Source organism: Carassius gibelio, chromosome B10, assembly GCF_023724105.1.
Source record: "Carassius gibelio isolate Cgi1373 ecotype wild population from Czech Republic chromosome B10, carGib1.2-hapl.c, whole genome shotgun sequence".
Classification (NCBI taxonomy): Eukaryota; Metazoa; Chordata; class Actinopteri; order Cypriniformes; family Cyprinidae; genus Carassius; species Carassius gibelio.
In genome coordinates this window covers 15,868,475-15,893,326 of record NC_068405.1, presented here as the reverse complement: position 1 = coordinate 15,893,326, position 24,852 = coordinate 15,868,475, and the positions used below count along the sequence as shown (strand labels likewise).

The following is a 24,852-nucleotide window of genomic DNA, read 5'->3' as shown; positions in this document are numbered from 1 at the left end:
CATTGAATCTGATAATGGAGTCCCCAATATTTTGTGGCCAAAAAAAAAAAAATGTAGAAGGATGCGCAAAGTCGATCAAATCACAAAGACCTGCTATTACTGTGTGATTTTTCCTCAGGAAAATGTTTACCTCCTTGAAAAAAAACATGAATTCTTCCATTGGTTAATACCACCATAATTTTCGTGTGGATCCATGGCTCTGGGCAGGCAGAAATATTTGATTTAGAAGATGAACAGACTAACATTAGAAGAGATGAAAGCACCTTTCCAATGCAAACACTGTTTTATTAACGCTGCTGCTCAGAGGGCCTTAGCTGCTAGATCAGGCTCAACACACTATAGGCACTGAATTCTCAATCATGGACTTTCTGCAGAACTTTTTAAATAGTCTTTTTTCTTCTAGAAGTGGGGTCGGGTTTGCTGTAGGTTTGTTATGTCTCGCTGTGGAGGCTGTTTATAATGAGGGATCAGTAATAATATATTTATTCAAGCTTCAGGTCTTTCTCACGTGTCTCTCCATGCGTAGTAATGTGCCTGGCTCACACTTAATGAGACTTTAGGAGTATACTGATGTTAATTATGTTCTTCTTTACATTCAGATCACTGAGCTCATCCCACTTACTCCACTTCTCTCTAAAAAAAGTTTTTATTTTTTTATTTTTAGAGAGTATGTCTGCAGGTAAGCGTGATTTTTATGGAGAAGATAGTTAATATGTTGCATTATATTGGATTATATGCTGTGCATATGTCTTCATAGCCTAGGTTAATTCTTAGACCAGTTTTCATGCATGCACAATGAAGTCCTTCATACTGTTTATTGGTGTTGCAACTATAATTTCTACAAATATAATTTTGCCTGTGTGTGTGTACTATATGTATATAATGAGACTATTCTAGCAGTGTGTCTAGTTCTTCAGACATAAGGTAGACTTAGACAGTGTAGATTCAGGTATCATTCAAGCTAGCAGGGAGTCAATACTCAGCAGCCATGCTGGGTGATTCTGTACAAAAGCACATGCTCTGCGTGTTTGCAGCTGGTGCATCTGAGGGAATCCACATCTAATGGAATTCCAACCAATTACTGGCTTTAGTCGGAGCTTCATTAATTCCATCAAGTCACTGGTCTGGATGCATTTCATTCACTTTCCTTTAATTAGACAGGTCTTAAATCAATTAGAGTGTAGGGCTGGCAGCAAAACACCACAATAGCACCTTTCTGCAGGTTTTTATAGATAAGGAACTGTAAAAATATGCTTCCCTATGGGGATGCCTCAAAACCTTAATACAGCCAATGCCATTACTTTTACATTAAATGCATGTCATTATTGAACAAAAGCTACTTTAATAGGTGAATATCTGAAGTTCTGAAACAAAATCTGATGTTAGTAAAACCTACGGCGAATCAATTTTTAAAAAATAACATAAGTTGGCAGTGTTGTAGCATACAAAATATACTGCATTGCAGTGGGTCTTTCTGGTCAAATGATCAAGAGTCTAAATCAATCATTACAAAAGTGTTAACTCAGCACAGTTTTACACTTTTCCCACAGATTTATGCCTCCAGATACATTTCAATTGGTATTTTACTGCTAATATAGCAGTAATTAGAAGAGACGGGCAGGAGATCCAAAGTACTTGAGTGAAATTACAGCAATGATCAATAATGAAAACTCATTAATTTTGTGACTTGATTTTTCCCAAAGCGTTTTACACCTATCAAAGTCCAGATGCCATAAGCATACATACAAAAAGGGCTGTCGTTTTGTACATTTCTGATTTAATAGGGTGGCATTCTGGGAGATACCTTGCAGTCAAAGTGTTAGAGAAGGGTGGCAACTGGCATCCCGGATTGAAACAATCAGCTTACTCCAGAATAAGATTCTTAATACAATTTCAGTTGTATAGTGTTTTTAAAGTTTTACCCATTGCTGCCAAGGAGCTTTATGAAATGAAAAAAAAAAATAAACAAAGAAAAGAAAACGATAACTAACAACCCGAAGTGAGAAAGCCACAGGAAACAATGGCAAGAAAAAAAATCCCTAGGATGCTTAAGTAGACGAGAAAGTAATTTTAGCTGTAATTTCAGTCAGAGCAGCAACCGTCTTCAACATTGAGTGTGTTTATATAGTGTGCAATAAACAAATATTAAAATTCAATGTATTCAAACCAAAAAACACAAGTTGACGACATTGAGATGAATGTTTTTCCTTAGTTTTGATATACCGAGTGTACCAACTGGGTTTTGTTAATACAGTTTATGACCTTTCCTTCATATTAAAATATATATCTGATCTGACACATCTGTACATAAACCAACAATTAAAAATACTGTTCCATCTCCACCTCCAAACCCTCTTAACATCGCACAGATAAACAACAACTAAATACTACATTTCTCAAATGGACCGAATTGAACTTGCCTATTTTGGTGAGTTTGTGTTGTTTTGGAGTGGTTGCCAAATTAAGGTGCATGTGATCATTACCAGTTTACCATGCTCTGATCTTTCGCCAGCATGAAGTCGACCCAGGTCTCTCTAGACAGGCTGAAGAACTGTAGCGTAAAGCTCTAGATTTATAGGACATTTTACAATCACAGAAGCGTATCTGACGTCAACGCATTCTGATGGTTGGCAGAGAATGGGGAAACTGTCTAGTCGTATCCAGCGTGGCTTTATGCCCAGCAGGTTTTAAATTAAGGGGAATGTTGAAGTTATGAGGCGGTGCCAAAAGCTCTTTCGACGGTCTGTTTGAGCGCAAGCAGAGTAAGATAAACACTGAGTGCTTGTGAGAAGCTCCTTCAATCTGCTCTCGTGTTTAGCTGCTAATATGTTTGGGTTTGATCATGGGCACGGCAGGCGCCGTTTGATGAATCGCAGGCTGCAGAGCGAAGCGGAGAAGGCATTGATTTCCCCAGTGCCAGTTCTTTTACCTCCCACTCTCCTAGCATTGCTGTTCTCTGTGAGGGGTTTCGGAATCCTTGGAGCTGATTTAGAGGAACCGGAGAGCGCAGAGTATTCCAGCTGTCAAGCTCTAATGCCGAGATCGGCGGGCTGAGATAATTAGCATGGTCACAATACCAGAATTCCACAATTATCAACTCCGATTTTAATACAACACCAAAAGCTTTTATGCTGATGAACACATTTGACCTTTATTTAAAAGGCATAAAGGCTGTACATTACTGTTGAGAAGTTTGCGGTCAGCAAGGACACATTAAATTAATCAAAAGATAGAGTAAAGACTTTCATAATGTTACAAAGGATTTCTATTTCAAATAATTGCTGTTCTTTTTAACTCATCAAATAATCCTGAAAAAGAATAGCTTTGACAACATTTTAAAATACTATATTGGTAGCATATCACTCAATATTATATTTTTTTACTCGCAATGCCTGCATTCACTTGTATCATTTAAAGTGGCTTTAGTTTTTAGGAATAAATTTTTCAATTATTTCAACAAATTATCATAGATCTTGATATCGGTCATTTACCGATAATCTGCCGTAACATGAATATAATTACTAACTGATCATATTATAATGTAATACATTATTTTCATTTAAGTGAACATCAAATAATAAAGAGCAAAGCAATACATTGTTGGCAGTGAATGGTTTTCTCTGGTCAGATCTCTTTAGACTGAAGCAGAAGGCCTCTTGTTCACCATGGGAATGAAAACCACATTTATTTGTGCGAATCTCTTTTAACAAAAACGAGAACAAAAGATCTGAATAACATTGCCAGAAATAAGGCTAAATTCTGCTGTGAAATGACCCAGTGGGAGCAAGTTGACCCTGAGGACAGTACGAATGCTCAGCCAATATTAGCACTATTAGTTTGGTGAGCACAATAAAAGCACTTCAGACACAGTGAATCATCTCTCCCGCTCCTGATGCCGCCCAAAGCACTTGCACTGGCCAAACATTATTCTCTTTGAATAAAAACACGCAGAAGAGATTTTTTTTTGTCCACCAAATACTATAAAGTATTAGGTTTTATTGATGTTGGGATTGCAGATGTGTATGCATTCAAACATCTTCAGGACTTCAGTATTATCTCAGCAACATTGCATTCTGCAAAATAGGAAATGCTTTTGAAGAGACTGACCTATTCTTTGAATGGCCCAATGTCCCAGGGAGACAAGTTTTGCCATGAAAACATTTTCTTGCAGAGAGTTTGATTTGGATCAAATCGCTCCGCTTTGAGGCTTGATTGTTCTGACAGAAAACAAATTCTCCTTGTTGGTTTGGTTTTGTTCGTCCAGCTTTAGCTAAAGCTGTGTGATATTGGGGTTCCACTCCTTTTAACCAATGATTTCTGTGACTTTTCTAAAAAATATTATTTTATATAGACACCCCTGTTAAAAATTTTGGGATTTTGAGTCTCTTATGCTCATTAAGGCTGTAAAAATTATTGACCCCTAGTTTTGAATAGCATATAGTAACACAAAATTTTATATTTTGTATAAACTTTTTAATTATCAAGGAATCCAAAGAATCACAGGTCCTCAAAAATAGCAAGATGCAACTGTTTCCAAAATTGACAAAAAATCAGCTTATTAGAATGATTTCTGAAGGATCATGTGACACTGAAGACTGGAGTAATGATGCTGAAAATTCAGCTTTTCTTCATTGGAATAAATTATATTTTAAAGTACATTAAAATGAAAAACGGTTATTTTAAATTACAACAGTATTTCACAAATGTACAGTTTTTCTAGCAAAAGAAATACAAAATAAAGAAAAACCATATTTAAAATCTCAGTGATCCCAAACTTTTGAATGGGAGTGTATTTTATAAAAGCAATTTATAGCCATTAAAATATTTTATATAAAGTATATTTTGTTTTAATATTAATTGAATTTTGATGACTATTGCAGATCTGGGAATCATGCTTTTAAAATTCCCAAGTATTTCCATGACAAGGTTTTCCATGACTGTGAGAACCCAGCTTGATCTAACAGTGAACAAATAAATGTGGTCATCACAGGTTGTTTAAATAAGTTGGCAACCGGTTGTGAGACATTTCTGAAATTCAAACTATAATCTGTCTGATGTGTTCCATCATATCTCTCTTTAGATAGCTCTGGTCTCTGATGCTCTGTCGCTTAATGTTCATACTGTAACACTTTCCCTTCATTATACAGAGACATGAGAGACTTTTTGACACATTTTAGCATTTGAATGCCTTATGCATTAGAATTCTTTAGCTTATGTTTTGCAGATTTTATTTTATATGGTATCTCGTGCTGTTCTGACATTACTTACAAATGCACTGTGAGGTCTTAGTTTAGCATTATTATCTGGTCTGCAGTTCTTAAAGTAGTTCTTGTTTTTTTTTAAACCAGGTCTATTTTTACATTGACAAACTTAAAAGCCCAATGCTTGTTGCGAAACAATGAAACACAACACCAGCCAGAGACTGAATGTAATTATGTGTATTGCTTGTACTACACTACAAACAGCAGTGCTTTAAACGAACTGTCTCATGATTTAAGCAAGACACAGAACAAAATCTCATTAGTTGTTATTGAACAACTAGTTGACCATTGCGACTCAGGCCTACTTTCCCTAATACTGCCTTGCTGCAAAGATAATTAAACCTATTTTTAAGGACCAAAAAAACATTTTTTACACAAATAAATTATTTAGATTACAAGCCTGACCAGGTTGAGATACAAGCTTACACCAGCAAACCAATTTTGGCTAGTTTAAGCTGTTTCTTTCAGCCATGCAGGCATTCAGGATTAGACAAAACCTTTTCTGGACTTTATTTACTGTTAGGATCTTCCAGCAGATTGTCTGTTGTTATGGTGCTATCCAACCTGTGCAGGTATCATGTGTCTGTGTGCTCCTGGTGTATTTTAGCACAAGTCCTGTATGCTGTCCAAACAATCAGTAGTCTTTAGATGCATTTAGACCCCCGCTATGTACACATTGCTCTCCACACCGGTCCTTTTCGGCTGTCATCCTCTCAGCTCTTCCACAGGATTTATTATTGGCTCAGAGCTTTTAGCAAAAAAGTGTTTTGCTTCTGTCACTTATCAGAACCTGTTGAAGTCAGAGTGCCAGACTGCCAAGCATGTTTAAAGTAATAGTTCAACCAAAAATTTATATTCTTTCATCATTTGCTCACTTCCTTTTCCTTTTTTTCTTTCTTCTGTTGAACACAAAAGGGGAATTATGAAGTAGACATTTTCCATTAAGTTTATAGCGAAGATGTCTTGTCAAGCCTCAAAAAGGATAAAAAAGTATGGAAGCCTGTTTCTGTGTCAAGAGTAAAAAAATATATGTGATTTTATAATTGCAACTTTGTATGATATGAGACTTGGTTATATAATAATGCAACGTTTTATATCACAATTACAAATAGACTATCTCATGTTTTTTGTGTATTTATATCATATGATGTGACTTTATTATTTATATCATACGATATGCACTTTTATTGCATGATTCTAGCTGTGTAAACTTGCAGCTTAGCTTACATCTTCAACTTTTTATTTCATAATTGCAACATTTCATTGTACAATGTGACTGTATTGCGTGATTGTGTCTTCATATTGCACAATGTGGTTATATAACTGTAGTTTGTTATACAATTGCGATTTATCTCACAATGTGACTTATTTCACGTTTTATATTGTTAAAGTTGCTAGTTTATATCTCACACGACTTGTTAATTGTACAATGACATCACATTTATATTTCACAATTTCTGCTTTATTCAGCACTTTATATTCTTACTTTTAACTTTGCCACAATTACCTGTTTAAGTTTTTACTCTGCGGTGGAAACAGGCTTACTTAAAAAAAAAAAAAAAAAATCGATAAAATTCTTGTTTTGTGTTCAACAGAAAAAAATAATAGCTATCCCACAGGTTTGGAAAAACATTTTGGGGGGGGAAATATTACTTTAGCCAACACATCGGCTATTGTGTGCATATTGATTGCTATTTAATGCCACTATTCCTGCATCTACAGTAGAGTCAGATTGGAAAGCACTGTGAAATGTAGTTTCTGTGCAGATTAGTCTATATTCAGTGGTTCAAAATGACCGATTCTGCTGAATTGGTATGCATGTGTTTTCTAGCGTGCATCTGTATCACTGATGTTGTTTATCAGCTCTTTTATCCTCTGCATTGCAGCCACTTGGTCAATATTAAAACTACTATCACAATGAAAAGTTGTGGAAATGGGGAACGATTGCCCTGGAGGCAAAGCTGGCTGCGTGTAGAAGAACGCTTGCCTGCAGCTCTCGTCTTCGGGTTGACCAGAATTTGAACCTTCGTTGTTCAGACTCTTTGATTAGTCTCTCTTGGAGACAGAGCGCTGATGGAAGTGGGCGGACCGTGAAGTCCCTTCAGCCCTGACCTTTCAACCCCCTTTACTGCTTTACCTAAATCCATCGTGCCACTGAACATGGGGCCTCGTTTCCATGACAACCTCACTAGGCATTAATAAAGGGCCCTGTCCTATGCGCAAACTTACCATTCATTTCACAATGCCAACCGTTTCTGCTCTCCAGTCTATGATCGACTGTTGCTGATTGTCGGCGCTTATCTGCGTGAGACAGTAGGATGTTAACGGCGCTCGTCGGCAGAAGTGACAAACAGCGCTGTCCTGTCGGCAATGGAATGATGACAGTGTTCAACTTCCACGTCTGCCATTTCATTCCATGCTTAAACGCACATGCTAACGCACAGACAATTACAAATACATGCACTTCCCATGAGAGAATCCCAGATTGGTTTTGTGTTGAAAAACCAGCACGTGAACATAATTCATTGGTGCTGTTGCGTTGAGTCGTGCCTTTTGTGCTTTCAGAATCTGCGTCTAATTTAAAATTAAGATGCATAACGCGCACATGTCTTGGGAATGATCAAAACAAGACCTCAGCTGCCTATCCTCCCTCCCATTTCTTGTTGCTCTGTTTCGGAGTTGAGATAATGCCCTGATGTTTGTGTACACGCGCGTGTCGCATTTGACAGTCAATTCTGCCAATGCTTCACAGCTGCTCCGTTTGAAAGCAACCCGCCATCTAAAACAGGATGTTCTTGTCTTGTATTTTCCAGGGAGCTGTGTGGGGACGGTTATAGGTCTGTACGGTGAGACCATTGTAGTGCCATGCAACGATGGAACTAAGAAGCCAGATGGCCTTATTTTCACCAAATGGAAATACGTGAGTTTTTTCTCTGAGCATCTGGGCTTTTACTCTACCCTGCTAGCCAGTCTGGGTAGCCAAGCAATATACAGCTACTCTCATCCTCATATTGATTTCTAATTGAATCACTCTAGGTGCTAAATGTGTGTTTGTCGGTTTGCTAACGGCCCTGTTATCTCGTTCAGGTGAAAGATGATGGCTCTCCCGGTGATCTTCTCGTGAAGCAGGCTCAGAAAGATGAAGCGACTGTATCCGCCACAGATGGCTACAAAAGTAGAGTTAGCATCGCCGCCAACTCCAGCCTCCTGATCGCCCGAGGCTCGCTGGCCGACCAGAGAGTGTTCACCTGCATGGTGGTGTCTTTTACCAACTTAGAGGAATACTCGGTGGAAGTGAAAGTTCACAGTGAGTATAAATAAAACACACACACTCGCACAATATATTAATAAATAAGAGCAAATCAGAGAGGAGGATAGGAAAATTCAAGCACAGCTTCAGTCTATGATGAAACCGAATGTAAGCATCAGATCTCAAATTGGACTGGAAAGGGGGTGTAGAGATGTCAGATATGGCAGAGAATAACATGGGTGATCTACTTTTGTAGCCTTGATCTAGTTGCATGCTTTTAGATGGATACCAGAGAAATTATATTAATATTGTGCACAGTGTTCTACCATAGATCAGAAAGATTGGCTGTGCTTGGGAATGGATTGTGCATACTAAGCAATACGTACTGTAAGAGTACAAAATAAACGTATAATATATACACATATATGCATGCAATCTTTTTTTTTTTTTACTTTACACATTTTTATAACTTTTAAAATATTAAATTCAGTGAGTGGCATACAGTTATCATTTAGGTAAATCCAGTTGTAATCCTTTATTGTGTCAAAATATTATTTGAACTTTTGTCCAATCAAAAATGAGTCAGAGGTTTTCTAGTGCATTCATCGCAATGGAAATGGAGGGCCAAGTGGAGAGCACTGCATTTTAGGATACGGTATTAGTCATAGTGTACTCAGGTTGTAACTATAATGGATATTTTGGCAAACAGAGTACTGTAGGTGGTCTGGGTAGTTGACAGTTCAAGCACTTTGTTATATATATATATATATATATATATATATATATATATATATATATATATATATATAGACTTAGCATATAAACATTTTATATATTTATATATAACATATATATACATTCTTTTTCTTTGTAGAATCCATAGAAATGAAATGTCCAAGAAAACTAAAATCTAACTACCCCCATTCTATGCATAGAAGTATTTTGTCAACAGCATTCATACTGTATACTGCTGTATGCACAGGATGCTGATATGTAGGTATCAAACATACCTACATATTTTTTGATGTCTTATCTCTTATTTCAGAAAAACCATCAGCCCCTGTAATCAAAAACAACGCGAAAGAACTGGAAAACGGCAAACTGACGCAGGTGAGTCACGCTATGCATGCACTTCCCTTTAAGACCCAGAGCTTCAGCTGCTGCTGGTACTGCTGCTACTGCTGTTGTCTCCTGTATCCAGTGTTTGCTTCAGTACACAAACCAGCCAGTGTACTAACAATGTGCAGGATCAAACCCTGTGCCTTTGTTTTCATTACTCAGCATGCCCCTCCAATAGTCTCAACATTGACACACACCTGCTGTTATCACAGTCAGAGGTGGCTCAAAGACTGCGCTAATGATACGGACATCAGCGGACGCATCTGTGGGGCGTACACACCTGATTTAGGCAGTGCTCGAGCGATTGTCACCCACGGCTACACAGGAAAAAACACTTTTATGTTGTTTAGAGTTTGCATCTCAAAAGCAGGACGGCAGTCACGTTATTTGGTTGCATGAGAACAGGAAGGAGCTTTGATTTGAACTACTTGGAGCACATGCAAGGCTTCCCACGCAGTCCTTATGACTGGTGTTTGTAAATGGAGCTGGGGGTCGTTATTTTTCATTTCCTCCCTCAATCGCTCTCTCTTTTTAATGTAGTTCAGAGGCGCTGGGATCTTAGAGTCTGGCTGAGGCGGAGGTGTGGGGTGGGGAAGGCTGAGGTTGTGTATACAGCATTATGGGACTTTTTTTTTTTTCATGGCCACCCACCGAGGTCTGTCGTGTTCAAAGTGTCAAGACTTACTTAGACAGAGAAAGGGGAAGGGGAAGGGCATGGATGAAGGAGCGCCTCCTCTGAATTTAGAACATGCAGGGTGGCTGAAGGTCTCTGGAAAGAGAGAATTAGAAAGAGGGGTGAGTAAATTTAAATAGGTGTGCAGCATTTCAGGCTGTAAATGCATTGTATTGAGAGGCTTGTGTTCATTTTTCAGAATTTTTGAAAGGTGAAGGAGCTTCATATTGCTAATCAAAACTAGCTCTTTAAAATGTTTTGGGATTTATAGTATGAATTCTGAAGTCTGGATTCCAGAGATGTTCTGTACAGCCACAGAAAATCATGTGAATCAGCAAACATACAGCACAACCAGTGTAGTCTGTTTCTCCAACAATGACTGTTATGCACCTGGGCTTTTAGTTTTTTTTTTAGCATGTTTTTGACTAAACATCTCACTAGAAGAGCCAGCTCATAAGAGCTCATTCACTTGGTAATAAAGACTATAGTGGTCATGCTGAGTTGTTTGTTTTGCACTCGGAAGACTTTTGTAAAATAGTTTATTTAGTCAAAAATAGCTGCAAAAAAAAAAAAAAAAGGCTCGTCACACTGTGTTTTAGATTGTCTAAATAATTGACTCATATGAGTCATTAATTTAGTTATGCTATGAAGACCATTACATGAGCAAATAATTTTATTTCATTTTATTTATTTATTTATGTTTTTGTAAAGCAGAACCTTTGGACTTGCAGGTTTAAGTCTCGGTGCTGACAGAAGTTGGGGGGGGGGGGGGGGGTGTAACGAACAACACTTTCTTCCACCCTCAGTGCCCATGGCTAAAGGGCAATGCACTGAACCCCCGGGCGCTGGATATAGCTGCCCACTGCTCCGGGTGTGTGTTCACGGTGTGTGTGTTCACTGCTTTGTGTGTGCACTTGGGTGGGTTAAATGCATAGCACCAATTCTGAGTATGGGTTACCATACTTGGCAAATGTCACGACTTTCATTTTTCTTTTTTTCTTTTTTACTGATTCTCAAAAGAATGTCTCTTGTTTTTGGGTGAATCAAAAACACAGCATGACTGGTGTAATCTGATTCAGGAATAAATTATCCTTTTGAGATATTTATTTTGTGTGCGAGTCAAAAATATGTTGGATGTAGCTTGATTCTCGGATGAATTACTCTTAAGAGTTGGTTCTTTTTAAGCAAAGATGATGTATGAATCTCAGTTTAGAAGAAAGATTTGCCCTGATGACTGGTTTTGTGCTCCAGGGTCACATATAAATAATGCTAAAATGACTGTTTTGCAAGAACAGTTTGAATTTTTTTTTGTTTTGTTTTTTTCGTGATTTGGCAATGGAATTGCATTTTCTGTTTTCCATTTACTTTTTTCCCCTCAAAATTACAAAAATACTAAAATGGTTTCTCCTAAAATAAATCCTTAAATTGGTTGCTGAAACAATGCAGAAAGCATGTATAAATAAACGATTTAGCAGGCGTATTTCATTCTTAGCGAATCCCCCAGAGAGTCCAGGAAGGAAAGTGCTTAGTCACAGCTGCTCTGTTCCACGGCTCAGTGGAAGCTACAGGCTTCAGGCAGCACTCTGTGCTTGAGAGGTGATGTATCATAGTCCTGCTCCTGAGGAGGGTCCGGTGTGTTATCGGAGATCGGAATCACGCTACGGTGATTTCCCCATCTCCCCCTCTTTCGTGGTTCCTCTAAGTCTTGAATTTCTCACGCCACCCTGAACACCTGAACTCATGCATCATCCTGCTGTCTGCTCTGCTCTCCTGCCATTATTACCCTTCTCTCTTTCTGCTGATCTCTCTATCCCGGGGCAGGTAGCTCGTCAGCATGTGATCCTGTCAGCGTGTTATTAATGCAGAGCCTCTTTGGCCTCTGGCGGCATTTTTACTCAACCAGAGAGAAGGAAAAGGGTGAGAGAAAGAAAAAGAGGAAATGAAAGACTGAGTTAAAAACCCACCCACTTTAGCTCATACAGATGATGTCATTATATATGTCAAGGTATCTTCCACCAAAATTGTAGCCGCACTGGGATAAAATGACCATGAGTAATTATGTCATGAACCAAAAGGAGTCACTTGCAAATACACACCTAAATCGTATTGAAGGAAATGACACATCATGTAACAATCTAACGTGATACTAGTGCCTGAGTCATGAATGTGTAAGACCGGCGAAACCTAAAGGGTTTGAGTATCACAGACTTGAACCTCATCCAAATTCTTGATATTGAGAGAGGTTGTGATACAGTCACTAAAGCAGATGTGCTTTTTTTTTTCTCTGTGTGTGTATGTTAGTTGGGGGAATGTGTGGTGGAGAATGCCAACCCACCAGCAGATCTCATCTGGAAGAAGAACAACCAGACCCTAGTGGATGACGGCAAGAGTGAGTCCAAATCAGGCATTCAATGAAAAGAAAAACATTTAAACAAGTGCACTAAACACAAAAATCTGACATACAATAAAGGGCTTTGTAAGTATATATATATATATATATATATATATATATATATATATATATATATATTAAAATAATTATACAATTGTATACCAGTGTATGCCAGTCAGAAATATTTAAAATTGTGCCATGATAAATTGTGTTAGTTTTCCAATTCACACTAGACCGATCACATTATATAAATCATAAATTTTAACCAAAACAGGATAATTTGTGTGTAATTTATGACATTTAATTTCCTGTCTCACCATGTATTTACCACAAAATAATGGTGAACTGGCATTTAAAATATGACATTCATCGTTAATTTATTACTTGTTAACATATCTCACGTATTAAAATAAAACAAACAATGCTTTATTTTTCTTTTAATATATATTAAAAATATTCTCAAAGGTTAACATTTGAATTAGATATTAAAAGTAAAGTCATGTTGTTTACTACTGAATGCTAACGACAGGAGTCCAAACCCTTGATGGTAGAGAAACGAACATTAAGGATAATCCCAACATATCAGTTTTTATGAACTTTGTTTAAATTCTTTCTGAAGTTTTTTTAAAATCACTCTTCTGTAATTGAGAAAGCACTTGTTTCCTAGAATGACTCAACAATTATGTGTAATATTTCTGTCAAGTTATTACAATGAATGATGTGTTTCTACATTGGATGTGTGCAGTATGTTGCAACACAACAGAACAAAATATTGTGCATATTGTAAGCATACTGGAGCTGTCTTCAGTGCAAGCAGAACTACTTCTTCCACTTATCTCCCATCTGTCTGAAAAAAAGGAGATTCATTTACAAAATGTTTGGACTAATTGCTATGGATTTTATTTGCCATACTTTCTTTTTCTCAGCTTGGACTGACTAGATTTTATTCTAACCAGGTGTATATCCAGATTGGTCATTCAAAAATCTAATAAAGGAAACGTACCCCTTTAACTGTTTCTGAAGTCTTGAACTCACAGCTGATTGGTTTGTGGTTAGTAAACATTCTCACAGTGTTGACAGACTCAGACTGTTGCTACGTGGTTTCGGGCATTTCCAGTGTAGACGAGGTGTGACAGTCTCTGTGTTTACCAGCTCTAATGATTGATGTGGATATATGTGTGTTCGTGTGTGACTGCAGCGATCATTATCACGTCTACTATCACCAAGGACAAAATCACAGGTCTTTCCAGTACTTCCTCCCGTCTGCAGTACACAGCCAGGAAAGAGGATGTAGAATCTCAGTTCACCTGCACGGCAAAGCATGTGATGGGCCCCGACCAGGTCTCAGAACCCGAGAGCTTCCCAATTCATTGTAAGTAACTCAAATGCAGCGATCCTGTCCCCCCTCTCTCTTTTCCACTTTGCCTTCTGTCTCATATACTGTCTTATCCTAATAAAAAGGCAAACATTTTTACATTTTTTTATGTTATTCAAATAAGTCTTCAGTGTTCACCAAGGCGGCAGGTATTCGATTAAAATACAGCAAAAACACAATATTGTGAAAGACTATTACTTTCTAAAATAGATTTTTTTTTTTTTTCATATATTTAAAAATGTTATTTTATTCCTGTGATGGCAAAGCCGAATTTTCAGCAGCCATTAGTCTTCAGTGTTCACATAATCCCTCAGAAATCATTCATTTCTTATCAAATGTTCAAAACAGGATTCTTTTAGGATTCTTTGATGAATGAAAAAGAACAGTATTTATTTGAAGTAGAAATCTTTTGTAACATTATAAAATGTCTCTATTGCCACTTTTGATAAATTTAATGGCCTTGCTAAATAATTAATTTCTTTCAGCAGCAACAAAACAAATAAATAAATCTTACTGATCCCAAACTTTTAAATGGTTTGTTTTAACCTATTTTTATTAATAATAATAATAATTATTATTATTATTACATTAATTACATTCATTTAGCAAAAGTTTTTATCCAAAGTGAATAAGAAAATAAAAATATTACAAGCCATTTATAAACCAAAAGCCAGTGATTTTCTTTTATTATCACATCACATCCAAATTGAATCTGTGGATAAGAATCATGCTTTTTTTTTTTTTTTTTTTTTTGGTATTTACGTACAGTAGCAGTGTGGGCCAGTATTTTATATCATCTTATTTATAATTTGATGGTAACCAGTCCTTTAATATCATTAAATTATCTTCAGATGAAATGTCTTCTTGTGCCAGTGGATTTAGGTGACTGTACATGACATGGCTACTTGTACACAAACCAGCTCCCTCTAGGGGCGGATCTGATACATTAGCTCAGAGATGAAAACGAATTGGGATTGGGTTGGTAGTCAAGCGCTGGGGCTTTGTCTCTTCCTGAGATAATGTTTTGATGTGACACATGCTGTGCCTAGCGCTTTGATGCTTTATTTGTTTGATTTTACAGCTAGTTTTGAGGGATCCGTGTTCACGGGGGCCTGCGGATCTGTACATCACCTAGTACATGAAGCCATCTCATGAGTCCTGAACCTTGAATTTAAGGTCTCAGCTGGTAGCCAGGCTTAATTTGATGTTTTTTCTAGGTCTCGTCAGGCATAATGCCGGTAGCCAAGTCTGCTGTAGCATCTCTCTCTCTCTCTCTCTCTCTTATCTGAATTCTGAGAGGTTTGTTCAGTGCCTCGGGGTGAAGATGTGATGTGAAATGCTCTGTGGCTGCTGGGCGAGAAAATGAGGGCGAGAATGAGAGACTGCAAATGGTTGTGAAAACGAAGGCGTTTAAGCCCCTTGGGGTCTGCAGAATGGCGCGGCGTCTTAAAGAATGTTTTTTTTTTAGTTGCTTGCTACATGTTGATATGGAAAGTCACACCGAATTTGTGCAAAGACAGCCGTCTTCCTCAGGCTCACTTCTGTTCTCGCTAAAGTTTGTTTTCTCTTTATTTCTCTTTTAAGACCCCACCGAGAAGGTGAGTCTACAGGTTGTTTCTCAAAGCCCCATTAGGGAAGGCGATGATGTGACACTGAAATGCCAGGCGGATGGAAACCCACCTCCTACCAGCTTCAACTTCAACATTAAGGTGAGAGATCGCTGGCCGTGTCCACAGCAACCACGCTGGTCTTTCATCTCCAGGGTCCCGTGTCTGCCCTGTATTCTCCTCTACAGGTTAATTACACCGGCTCCCTCTCTCTCTCTCTCTCTCTCGCCCTCTTTAGGGCAAGAAGGTCACGGTGACGGACAAGGATGTTTACACTCTGACTGGCGTTACCCGAGCAGACAGTGGCATTTACAAGTGCTCCCTGCTTGACAACGATGTGATGGAGTCCACTCAGTTTGTCACCGTGAGCTGTGAGTGGATGAACGATGTGCTCTATTTCTCTGTCTCTCTCATCTCTCCCTAAGGGCATATACACACTAGAGAAAGACCTGATGGAGCGTTTGACAGAGATGGGAAGATGTTTTTGACACTCTAAAAATCAAGCGGTAATACAGAAAATTGGATTTCAAAATGCAATCTGTTGCTCATAATTGCAAGTTTCTCAACATTTGGTCACATGACGGAGACTCACTTTTTGAACTTTTTTGCATATATGTTAGAAGTAGTACAAGAGGCATGCTTTTTCAGACTCCTCCAACTCCCCTCCTCACTAATCAAAGTAATATAATAGAATATTTATTTAGAATTATTTACTCATTCTGGCAACCGACACATGCTTTCTCCATTTAAAAAAAAAAAAAGTGTGAGGTTTTCTGAAAACATGGTTAACGTGTACATCGATGTTCAGTGATATCTATCTAAAACAGCCAGCCTGTTTTCACTAACATTGTACTGTAGCTTGCGTTTTCTTCTTGGCAATGAACTGTAATAAATTCAAATCCAAAACATGTATTCTCAACTAAATGACTCACGCATTTTAGCCAGCCTGCTGCGAACTACCATCTAACCTCCTAGCATACTGTTTGCATTTATGGATCATGAATAAATGCAGATGCATTGAAAAATCTAGCCTTGAAAAAAAATTACTAGTGTTTTCTGGGGAATTACCTATTCACTGTAGTTTCATTTGACCAGTTTTCTGTTTGTGGAATGTATTAATATGAATAAGAAACTCACCAGGGAAGCAGAGATGTAAAACATTGTACTGAGCCTTTTTTTTGTTTTTGTAATACCTAAAAAAAATGTTTTCGTAAATTTACCACTTATTAGAACATTAAGCAACATTTATTAGATTTTTGGGCTTAAAAGATGCAAAGTGTAAAATCTAACAACATTAGCTCAACCCAACTCTCAAGCTGTTGTTTGCCCCAGAGTTGCAGTAGAGTCAAGGCTGAATAAACTGCCCCTGCCGTTGAACACATGTGCCAAACTTTTCCTTTCCAATTAATTCCTTTCTTTATAGTATGAATTAATGCATGAGCGAAATGTTAATCAAATCTATCTTCAGTAGGATTAGCGAAGGGGGCGGGACAGCAGGCAGACAGCTTAATTAGGAGTTTTTGAGGCTGCTACAGTCTCAAGCTCGCTGATAAGCTCACACACTCTGGCCTTCCAATAATTCTCATTGAGATGATAGTGTGTGTGTGTGTCTGTTTGGTTCAAAAGGCACGATGATCTCCATAATATTGATTTAGTGACGCTTCGGTTTGGAGATTCAAAAGTATTTCACGGCGTCTGTGCGGCATGATTTCAAACCTGGTGGCATCTCAGCTGTCCATGTGAGGATAGAAAACAATTTCTCAGGCGAGAATAAGGGCGACGAGGAGGGCCTTAGCATTCTGAGTTGGCGAAGAAGTGTGATGCGTATCAGCGTCTACGGTGGTTGGAATATTTTTAGGACAGGTGTACAAAAACACGCTTGTCATCTCTCCTTACTTTCTGTCTTTTTTCAGTTCTGGATGTAAGCCTCACTCCTACAGGCAAGGTGTTAAAAAATGTTGGGGAAAACTTGATTGTGTCGTTGGATAAGAACGCCTCTTCTGAAGCAAAAGTGACATGGACTAAGGTAAGAGATTGCAGGGAATCTAACAGATCTGGGTTAGGTTCATTTAGCCATGCTAAACAAACAACTCTTTTGATTTCTCCAGGATAACCGCAAACTAGACAAACTGCCCGACTTCTCCAAGTTGACATATAGTGATGCAGGCCTCTATGTGTGTGACGTGTCCATTGAAGGAATCAAACGCAGTTTGTCCTTTGAGCTTACTGTGGAAGGTAGGAGTTATTATACACACTTTTAATATTTCACCATTTTATGAATCATTTGTATCTGAAACACTGTTAATATATGTATGTGTTTGTGTTTAAAAATTATATTATCTCTAGGTATTCCTAAAATTACAAGTCTGACAAAGCATCGCAGCAGTGACGGCAAACACAAAGTCTTGACGTGTGAGGCAGAAGGTTCACCTAAACCTGACGTGCAGTGGAGTGTCAACGGAACTAACGTGAGTCACTATCACTGTCAGATTAAATATAGATCTGAATCTGATCGGATTTAGATCATCATGTTGTAGACATTACTCTTGTCCCAAAAGAACCTTGCATCTTTTTATGCAAGAAGGAAAGATGCCCAGATATTTAACTCAGTTCCGGTCTAGACTAGATGAAAGGTGCACAGGTGTTTGAGGTCACGGGTTTTCAGCACCCAGAAGCGAAGAGCCAACTTTCAATTTATGCTAAAAAGGGAACAGTTGTCCTGGGATGGAAATGTCTGGAATCGCACACATATTATTCGTCCTGTGTTTCACAGACTGAAGTCTCTGGTATTTTCGAGTGTCTTTGCCTTTGTTTCTGCCTTTTTTATTTTGACACGAAGTGAATTTCCACAGAGGACCGTTTCGCCACTTTCCTAAATGCCTTTTATTTTTTAATAATCGAACAGTGAAGAAAAAAACACTTTAATAAATTTGATACCAATTCTTACTTGCTTCTCCTCCTAATTTCAGATAACTGAATATTGAATGATATATAGTTATGTTTACCTTACTATGAAAATTGATTTTATTTGAAATATGTTATTAAAATTTGAAATAGCTTTTAAAAATACACTTAAAAACTAGAGTAGATAATTGCTGTTGACCATCAATAAAATAAATATGTTAAAATATAAAACATTTATTAAAAATGTATTTTAAAATATTACTGCTTTTACTGTATTTTTGATCAAATAAATGCAGCCTTGGTAGGCATAGCCTAATCTAAGGCTTCTTTAAAGGATTAGTTCACTTCCAGAACAATTTTTTTTACAGATAATGTACTCACCCCCTTCTCATCCAAGGTGTTAATGTCTTTCCTTCTTCAGTCTTAAAGAAATTGTGTTTTTCTGAGGAAAACATTTCAGGAATTATCTCAAAATAATGGACTTCTATGGTGCCCGTGAGTTTGAACTTCAAAAATGCTGTTTCAATGCAGAAGGGTAATCTAGCGAAACGATCAGTCATATTCTAAAAATAAAATAAAAATCGATGTACTTTTTAACCTCAAATGCTCCTTTTGTGAAGCTCTGCAATGCGCATGTATGCTCTGTGCAGTCCCGTTCAAATCATGGTATGCTGAAAAAAATTTCTCCTTTAACTTAAAAATCATCCTACATTGCTGCATAAGTACCAGTGTTTAAAAAGTGAACATGCAAAGAAGGTCAAACGCCCTTTATATAAACGTATAAAAAGGTAAAACAGCTATATAGGACGATTTTGAAGTTGGAGGAGAAAATGAGATGAGAGTTTTTTAACATACCCTAACTGTCATGAACCGGAATGCAGCGTTCACCCAGAGCTAGACAAAATGAGCTATAAAAAAATATATATATATTATATATATAATTTTTATATATATATATACAATTACTGATAGTTTCGATAAGACACTCCTCAGCTGGGATTGTTTAGAGCCATTTGAAGTCCACTATGGTGACAATTCCTGAAATATTTTCCTCAAAAAACATTTATTTCTTTAAGAGTGATGAAAGAAAGACATGAACATCTTGGATGACAAATGGGAATGACATATTTGTTCTGGAAGTGATAACTTTTAAAAAAAAAATACCAAGTTGTGTAATAATAATAAACAACTTGTGTTTCTATGAAATAAATCATGAAGTACATTATTTACTATTAATTTGGACTTGATTGTATCTTAATGGCTGCTTTTTTCTGGCATATTTTGCTTTGTGCTCCTGTGGATCGCAGTGCTGGTATAAGTCACGTGCTTACTCACGCTGCGCTCTGTGTGAGAGGTTCAGCTCTCACTGTCTGTCTGCCTTAATGGCACAGATATTGAAGTGTGTTTGTGACGGAAACTCATTTAATGGCTGTGTGATTACTGACACACATTGCACTCGTTTTTTCCGACCCTGAGATGTGTGTGTTTTCTATGAGACTTTCCATTAGCGCTGGGTGTGGTGGTTGGTGGTGCTAGTGCTGGCTTTATGATAATAAATGAGCTGAGGATCATTAGCGCCCTCTAGCGGAGACGTGTATTAAATAGCGCCTGAAGCAAACAAGTCCGATAATGAAACCAACTTTGTGCTTGCTGACTCTTGCTGCTTATTTGTATATTCATACACAGTTAATATTCTGTTTTTAAAAAAAGTATTGTAAAAAATAACTGCAGTTGTTGTTGTCCTGCAGGATGAAGTGTCATATAATAACGGGAAGGCCACATACAAACTGACCGTAGTGCCCAGCAAGAACCTCACCGTCAGCTGTCTCGTGACTAATAAACTCGGTGAAGACACGAAGGAGATCAGCGTGTTTTCTCGTAAGTACTGAACACGCTAAAGGGGGTTCCCGCTGTGAGAACTGCTTACTAACCACTCAATCGACCCCTTTAAAAGGCGCATATTATAGGGCTGTCAAGAACACATTTAAAAAAATTTTAACATTAGCTTACATATTTGACATGGTTAATAACAAGTGGTTTATGAGCGTGAACAAGCACTGAGATTGCTTGTTTATTTGACATATTTTACAGAAATAGGTGAAACACAGTAGTTTTGCAATAATAAAGAATTAGCATTATTAATGTAACATTTTTGTCTTATTTTACGTTTTTTAGTTGCACAAATAATACTAGTTTGACAGCCCTGATAAGTAAATGCCATATCTAACATCTCTTATGTGCATGTGAGGAGATTGGTAAAGCTAGCATGTTCCACACAGATTTATGGAGCCAGAAGAGTCTCAATATAGATAAATGCACACACTACATTCACATATGCACACACAGGATTCATAGATGCACACACATGATTCATAAATACACACACAAGATGCACAAATGCACACAAAATTCACAAATGCACACACAAAATTTAAAAAGCACAGAAGATTCACAAATGCATACAAAATTCAGAAATGCACACAAAAATCAGAAATACACACACAATTCAGAAATGCAAACAACATTTACAAATGCACTCAAGATTCACAAATGCACAGGACAAGATTCAGAAATGTATTTCTGATGCACACACACATATATCTTGATTTACAAACTGCTTGCGGTCTGTGAACTTCACTGCATTTGTGTGTGAATTTTGAGACTCCCCTGACTTGGCTTGACACACAAATGCTTTTTTTTAAACAGGGAATGATCAGCAACCAATCAGATATCTCCCTTGTTTGAGCCAATCACAAGAATGCACCCCATGTGGGGGGATTGTTTACTTATAAGCCAATCACATGAACCTGTTCACACAGCAATTGTATTAAATTGTATGAAAATACAGATGTTTAGATTACAATTCAGGTTTATTTTTTATTATTTTTTACTAAATATAAATTTAAAAATGTCTCAATAAATATAGCCCAGTGACTGCAGAAAAAAAGTTAACCATGTATTCATAAATTTGCAATTATTTCATTTTATTGAAATATTTTAATGAAAGTAAAAAAAAAAAAAAAAAAATGTTTAAACCTTTTTGAATATTTAAATATATCTAAATATTCTTTTGGATGCAATATAGAAGTCACTTTAATTATAATATTCAGTCCCTACATGAAGAGAGAGTCAGTGGTCCGCTGCGAGAGGAAAGTGGCTCTCTGGCTGCGAAAAGTGGGTCTCCGGCTGTCGTTCGCTTAGGAAAGTGAGTTGATCGCTGCGTGAGGAAAGTGAATCGTTCGCTCAACTTCGCAGCTTGAGGAAAGTGAATCGTTCGCTGAGGGAAGTGAGTCGTTCGCTGCGTGACTCGTGAGGAAAGTGAATCGTTCGCTGAGGAAAGTGAGTCGTTTGCTGCGTGACTCGTGAGGAAAGTGAATCGTTCGCTGAGGAAAGTGAGTCGCTCGCTGGGTGAGGAAAGTGAGTCGTTCGCTGCGTGACTCGTGAGGAAAGTGAGTCGCTCGCTGGGTGAGGAAAGTGAGTCGTTCGCTGCGTGACTCGTGAGGAAAGTGTGTCGTTCGCTGCGCAAAGTGAGTCGGCGGCTGTGTGAGGTAAGTGAGTCGTTCGCTGAGGAAAGGGAGTCGTTCGCTGCGTGAGGAAAGTGAGTCGTTCGCTGATTGGCTTATAAGTAAACAATCCCCCACGTGGGGTGCATTCTTGTGATTGGCTAAAACAAGGGAGATATCTGATTGGTTGCAGATCATTCCCTGTTTAAAAAAAGGCATTTGTGTGTCAAGCCGAGTCAAGGGAGTCTCAAAATTCACACACAAATGCAGTGAAGTTCACAGACCGCAAGCAGTTTGTAAATCAAGATATATGTGTGTGTGCATCAGAAATACATTTCTGAATCTTGTCCTGTGCATTTGTGAATCTTGAGTGCATTTGTAAATGTTGTTTGCATTTCTAAATTGTGTGTGTATTTCTGAATTTTGTGTGCATTTCTGAATTTTGTATGCATTTGTGAATCTTCTGTGCTTTTTAAATTTTGTGTGTGCATTTGTGAATTTTGTGTGCATTTGTGTATCCTGTGTGTGTATTTATGAATTATGTGTGTGCATGTATGAATCCTATGTGTGCATATGTGACTGTAGTGTGTGCATTTATCTTTATTGAGACTCTTCTGGCTCCATACAGATTTAGTGGCCTATTACTGTAGTAGTAGTAGTATTAGTGTCCCGGTGTGAACACTGGAAAGACAGGGCTGGCTGCTCTCTCTCAGGTCCTGTTGTTCACTCACAGGGCATGAGGCTCTCTTTCTTGTTTCTGGCTTTGGTTCTGGTTTTGTTTGTCTGTGTCAGGGTGCTTGGACTGCCGTACCTTTTTCTCTTCCTCTTTTTCCGACTGCAATCGCATGCTTGTGGTACTCTTCCTTACTAGAATCTGATTGGACCGTACTCACTTCTGATTTGAATTGGTTTTGCATCTTAACCACAGTCGGGTGGTGGCTTTTCTTCGCACCAAATTTTGAATAAATGCCCATTTGATTTAATTTTGCACCCAAAGTTAATTTGATTGTATATCTGATTTCAGTATTTGAGGAGGACAAGTCCAAACCAGGTAAGACCATCTGATTTCCTTCACTTGAATTTCACTTAAAATGAAGTAAAGGTTAAGATCATGAGTCGCGGAGGGTGTCAAGCATCCTGACATCATGCAAACTTTGTGCCTTCACATTTTTGAATGGTTTCTTTTAGCCGTCATACCTGAAAAACGTTATCCTGAAATAACCCCCGGCTTTACATTTTCTCAAATAGCAGGATTCTGTCAATCATTTGTTTATTTCCCATGATTGCCTTTCCATGTGAAGAGTCATAATGCTTTAAAAGAATTCATAACGTGTTTATCTTTCCATCGCATTTAGAGAAAAACGAAGACGGCACCGAGCAGGCCAAAGTGATTGTGGGTATTGTGGTTGGGCTGCTTGTAGCCGCTGCTTTGGTGGGACTCATCTACTGGATCTATATCAAGAAAACAAGGTAAGGTGCAACATGACATCACAAAAATAAGCAGAGTATGAAAAACTAGAGTATATTTCATCGCCTAGGTTTAAATTACAACCTGTACAGATGAAGTACCTATGATTGCAGTAGAAGTCACAGTGTCTGCTGTTATAAATCATCTTGATTTGTTCAGATTGACAAGAGAAGCAAGCGAGCTAGAAACGGTCTAGCTTGCAAGAGCTCAGTTTGAAATGTGCTGAAAGATTAATCAAGGTAAAATTGTCCTGTTAGACAAGGCAGCTGGAAAACCGGCGAGAAAGAGGCAGGCACTTCAGAGGAGAGTAAGAAACTGGAGGAGAACAATCATAAACCAGATGTCTAAAAGAGAAGAGAGCCGTCAAAGAAGAACAAAGAAGGTGAGGATATTTTCGCTTGCAATTTTACCATTTCAAAGCTCAGAGCAGGGTGGAAAATTCACACCTGATAATAATAATAATAATAATAATACCTACGCCAGGTGCGAGTAAAAAGAGTGCAGAAACGGTACAGGTGATGAGGGAGCTTCAGTTGAACATCAGTGAAGGTCAGATGAGATGTTGTTAGGACATTTGTCAGTAAAACAAGTTTTCCTCTCCTGACTGCCGTTATTCTGCGCATGTTAAACATGCTCTGCAATTGCACGAACATATGCGCCGGCGCACTATATATCATTTCATTCATACTATAGCAAAATAAAATTTAAAAGGTTGTGAGAAAACTCAAAGGGTGTCAGATCCGCGTCATGTTCCGCAGAGGCAGCTCTTAAAGAAATAGCAGCCAAATAACCTAATAAACCAGCTGCTGTGATGTCTGTTCCTCAAATAACAAAAGAAAAATAGAGGAAATCAGTAACTTTTGTAGCTTTAAGGATTCATATATATTTGATTTAGAATTTGGTGTTTGATAACTTTAATCAATTTTTGTATATTCCCTATTTGCTGAATGGCACAGGTAGCTAAATATGACATTAAAATGAGTTTATGTTAAGATTGTTTTGAAGTTGAATTAGAAGTTATTTGTTAAAGTGTAAAATGTTAAAATGTTGATCTCTCCTTTATACTGTGATGTTGAATGGCTATAATCAATAATACGTTTCATAAAGACGTTTGTATCTACTCGCTTTCAGTCATTAAAAAAATGCCACTAAACAAATATTTAAAAATCTACTGTATTTACGTTGTTTGAAGAAATGTAATGTCTTCAATATAAGTCACACATATTGCTAGTTATTGTTACTCAATTTCATATATAAATTAAAGAGTTAGTTCACCCAAAAATGAAAATTCTGTCATTAA

The 24,852-nt window shown here is 37.7% G+C and overlaps 1 protein-coding gene across 2 annotated transcripts in view; it reads left to right on the top strand.

Moving 5' to 3' along the window:
- The window catches only part of LOC127965828 (CD166 antigen homolog), a 62,951-nt gene that overhangs the window by 35,158 nt on the left and 2,941 nt on the right, over positions 1-24,852 (top strand). The window contains exons 2-15 of one of the 2 annotated variants that reach the window (XM_052566512.1): positions 8,075-8,181; positions 8,349-8,568; positions 9,557-9,621; positions 12,605-12,692; positions 13,894-14,067; positions 15,655-15,779; positions 15,916-16,048; positions 17,591-17,703; positions 17,786-17,912; positions 18,024-18,145; positions 20,330-20,459; positions 23,109-23,135; positions 23,440-23,554; positions 23,810-23,934. In XM_052566512.1, the coding sequence (XP_052422472.1) occupies positions 8,075-8,181; positions 8,349-8,568; positions 9,557-9,621; positions 12,605-12,692; positions 13,894-14,067; positions 15,655-15,779; positions 15,916-16,048; positions 17,591-17,703; positions 17,786-17,912; positions 18,024-18,145; positions 20,330-20,459; positions 23,109-23,135; positions 23,440-23,554; positions 23,810-23,900 (1,637 nt within the window). In that variant the 3' untranslated portion in view covers positions 23,901-23,934. The remainder of the gene's footprint in view (positions 1-8,074; positions 8,182-8,348; positions 8,569-9,556; positions 9,622-12,604; positions 12,693-13,893; positions 14,068-15,654; positions 15,780-15,915; positions 16,049-17,590; positions 17,704-17,785; positions 17,913-18,023; positions 18,146-20,329; positions 20,460-23,108; positions 23,136-23,439; positions 23,555-23,809; positions 23,935-24,852) is intronic. The other variant, XM_052566513.1, reaches the window with a different exon arrangement.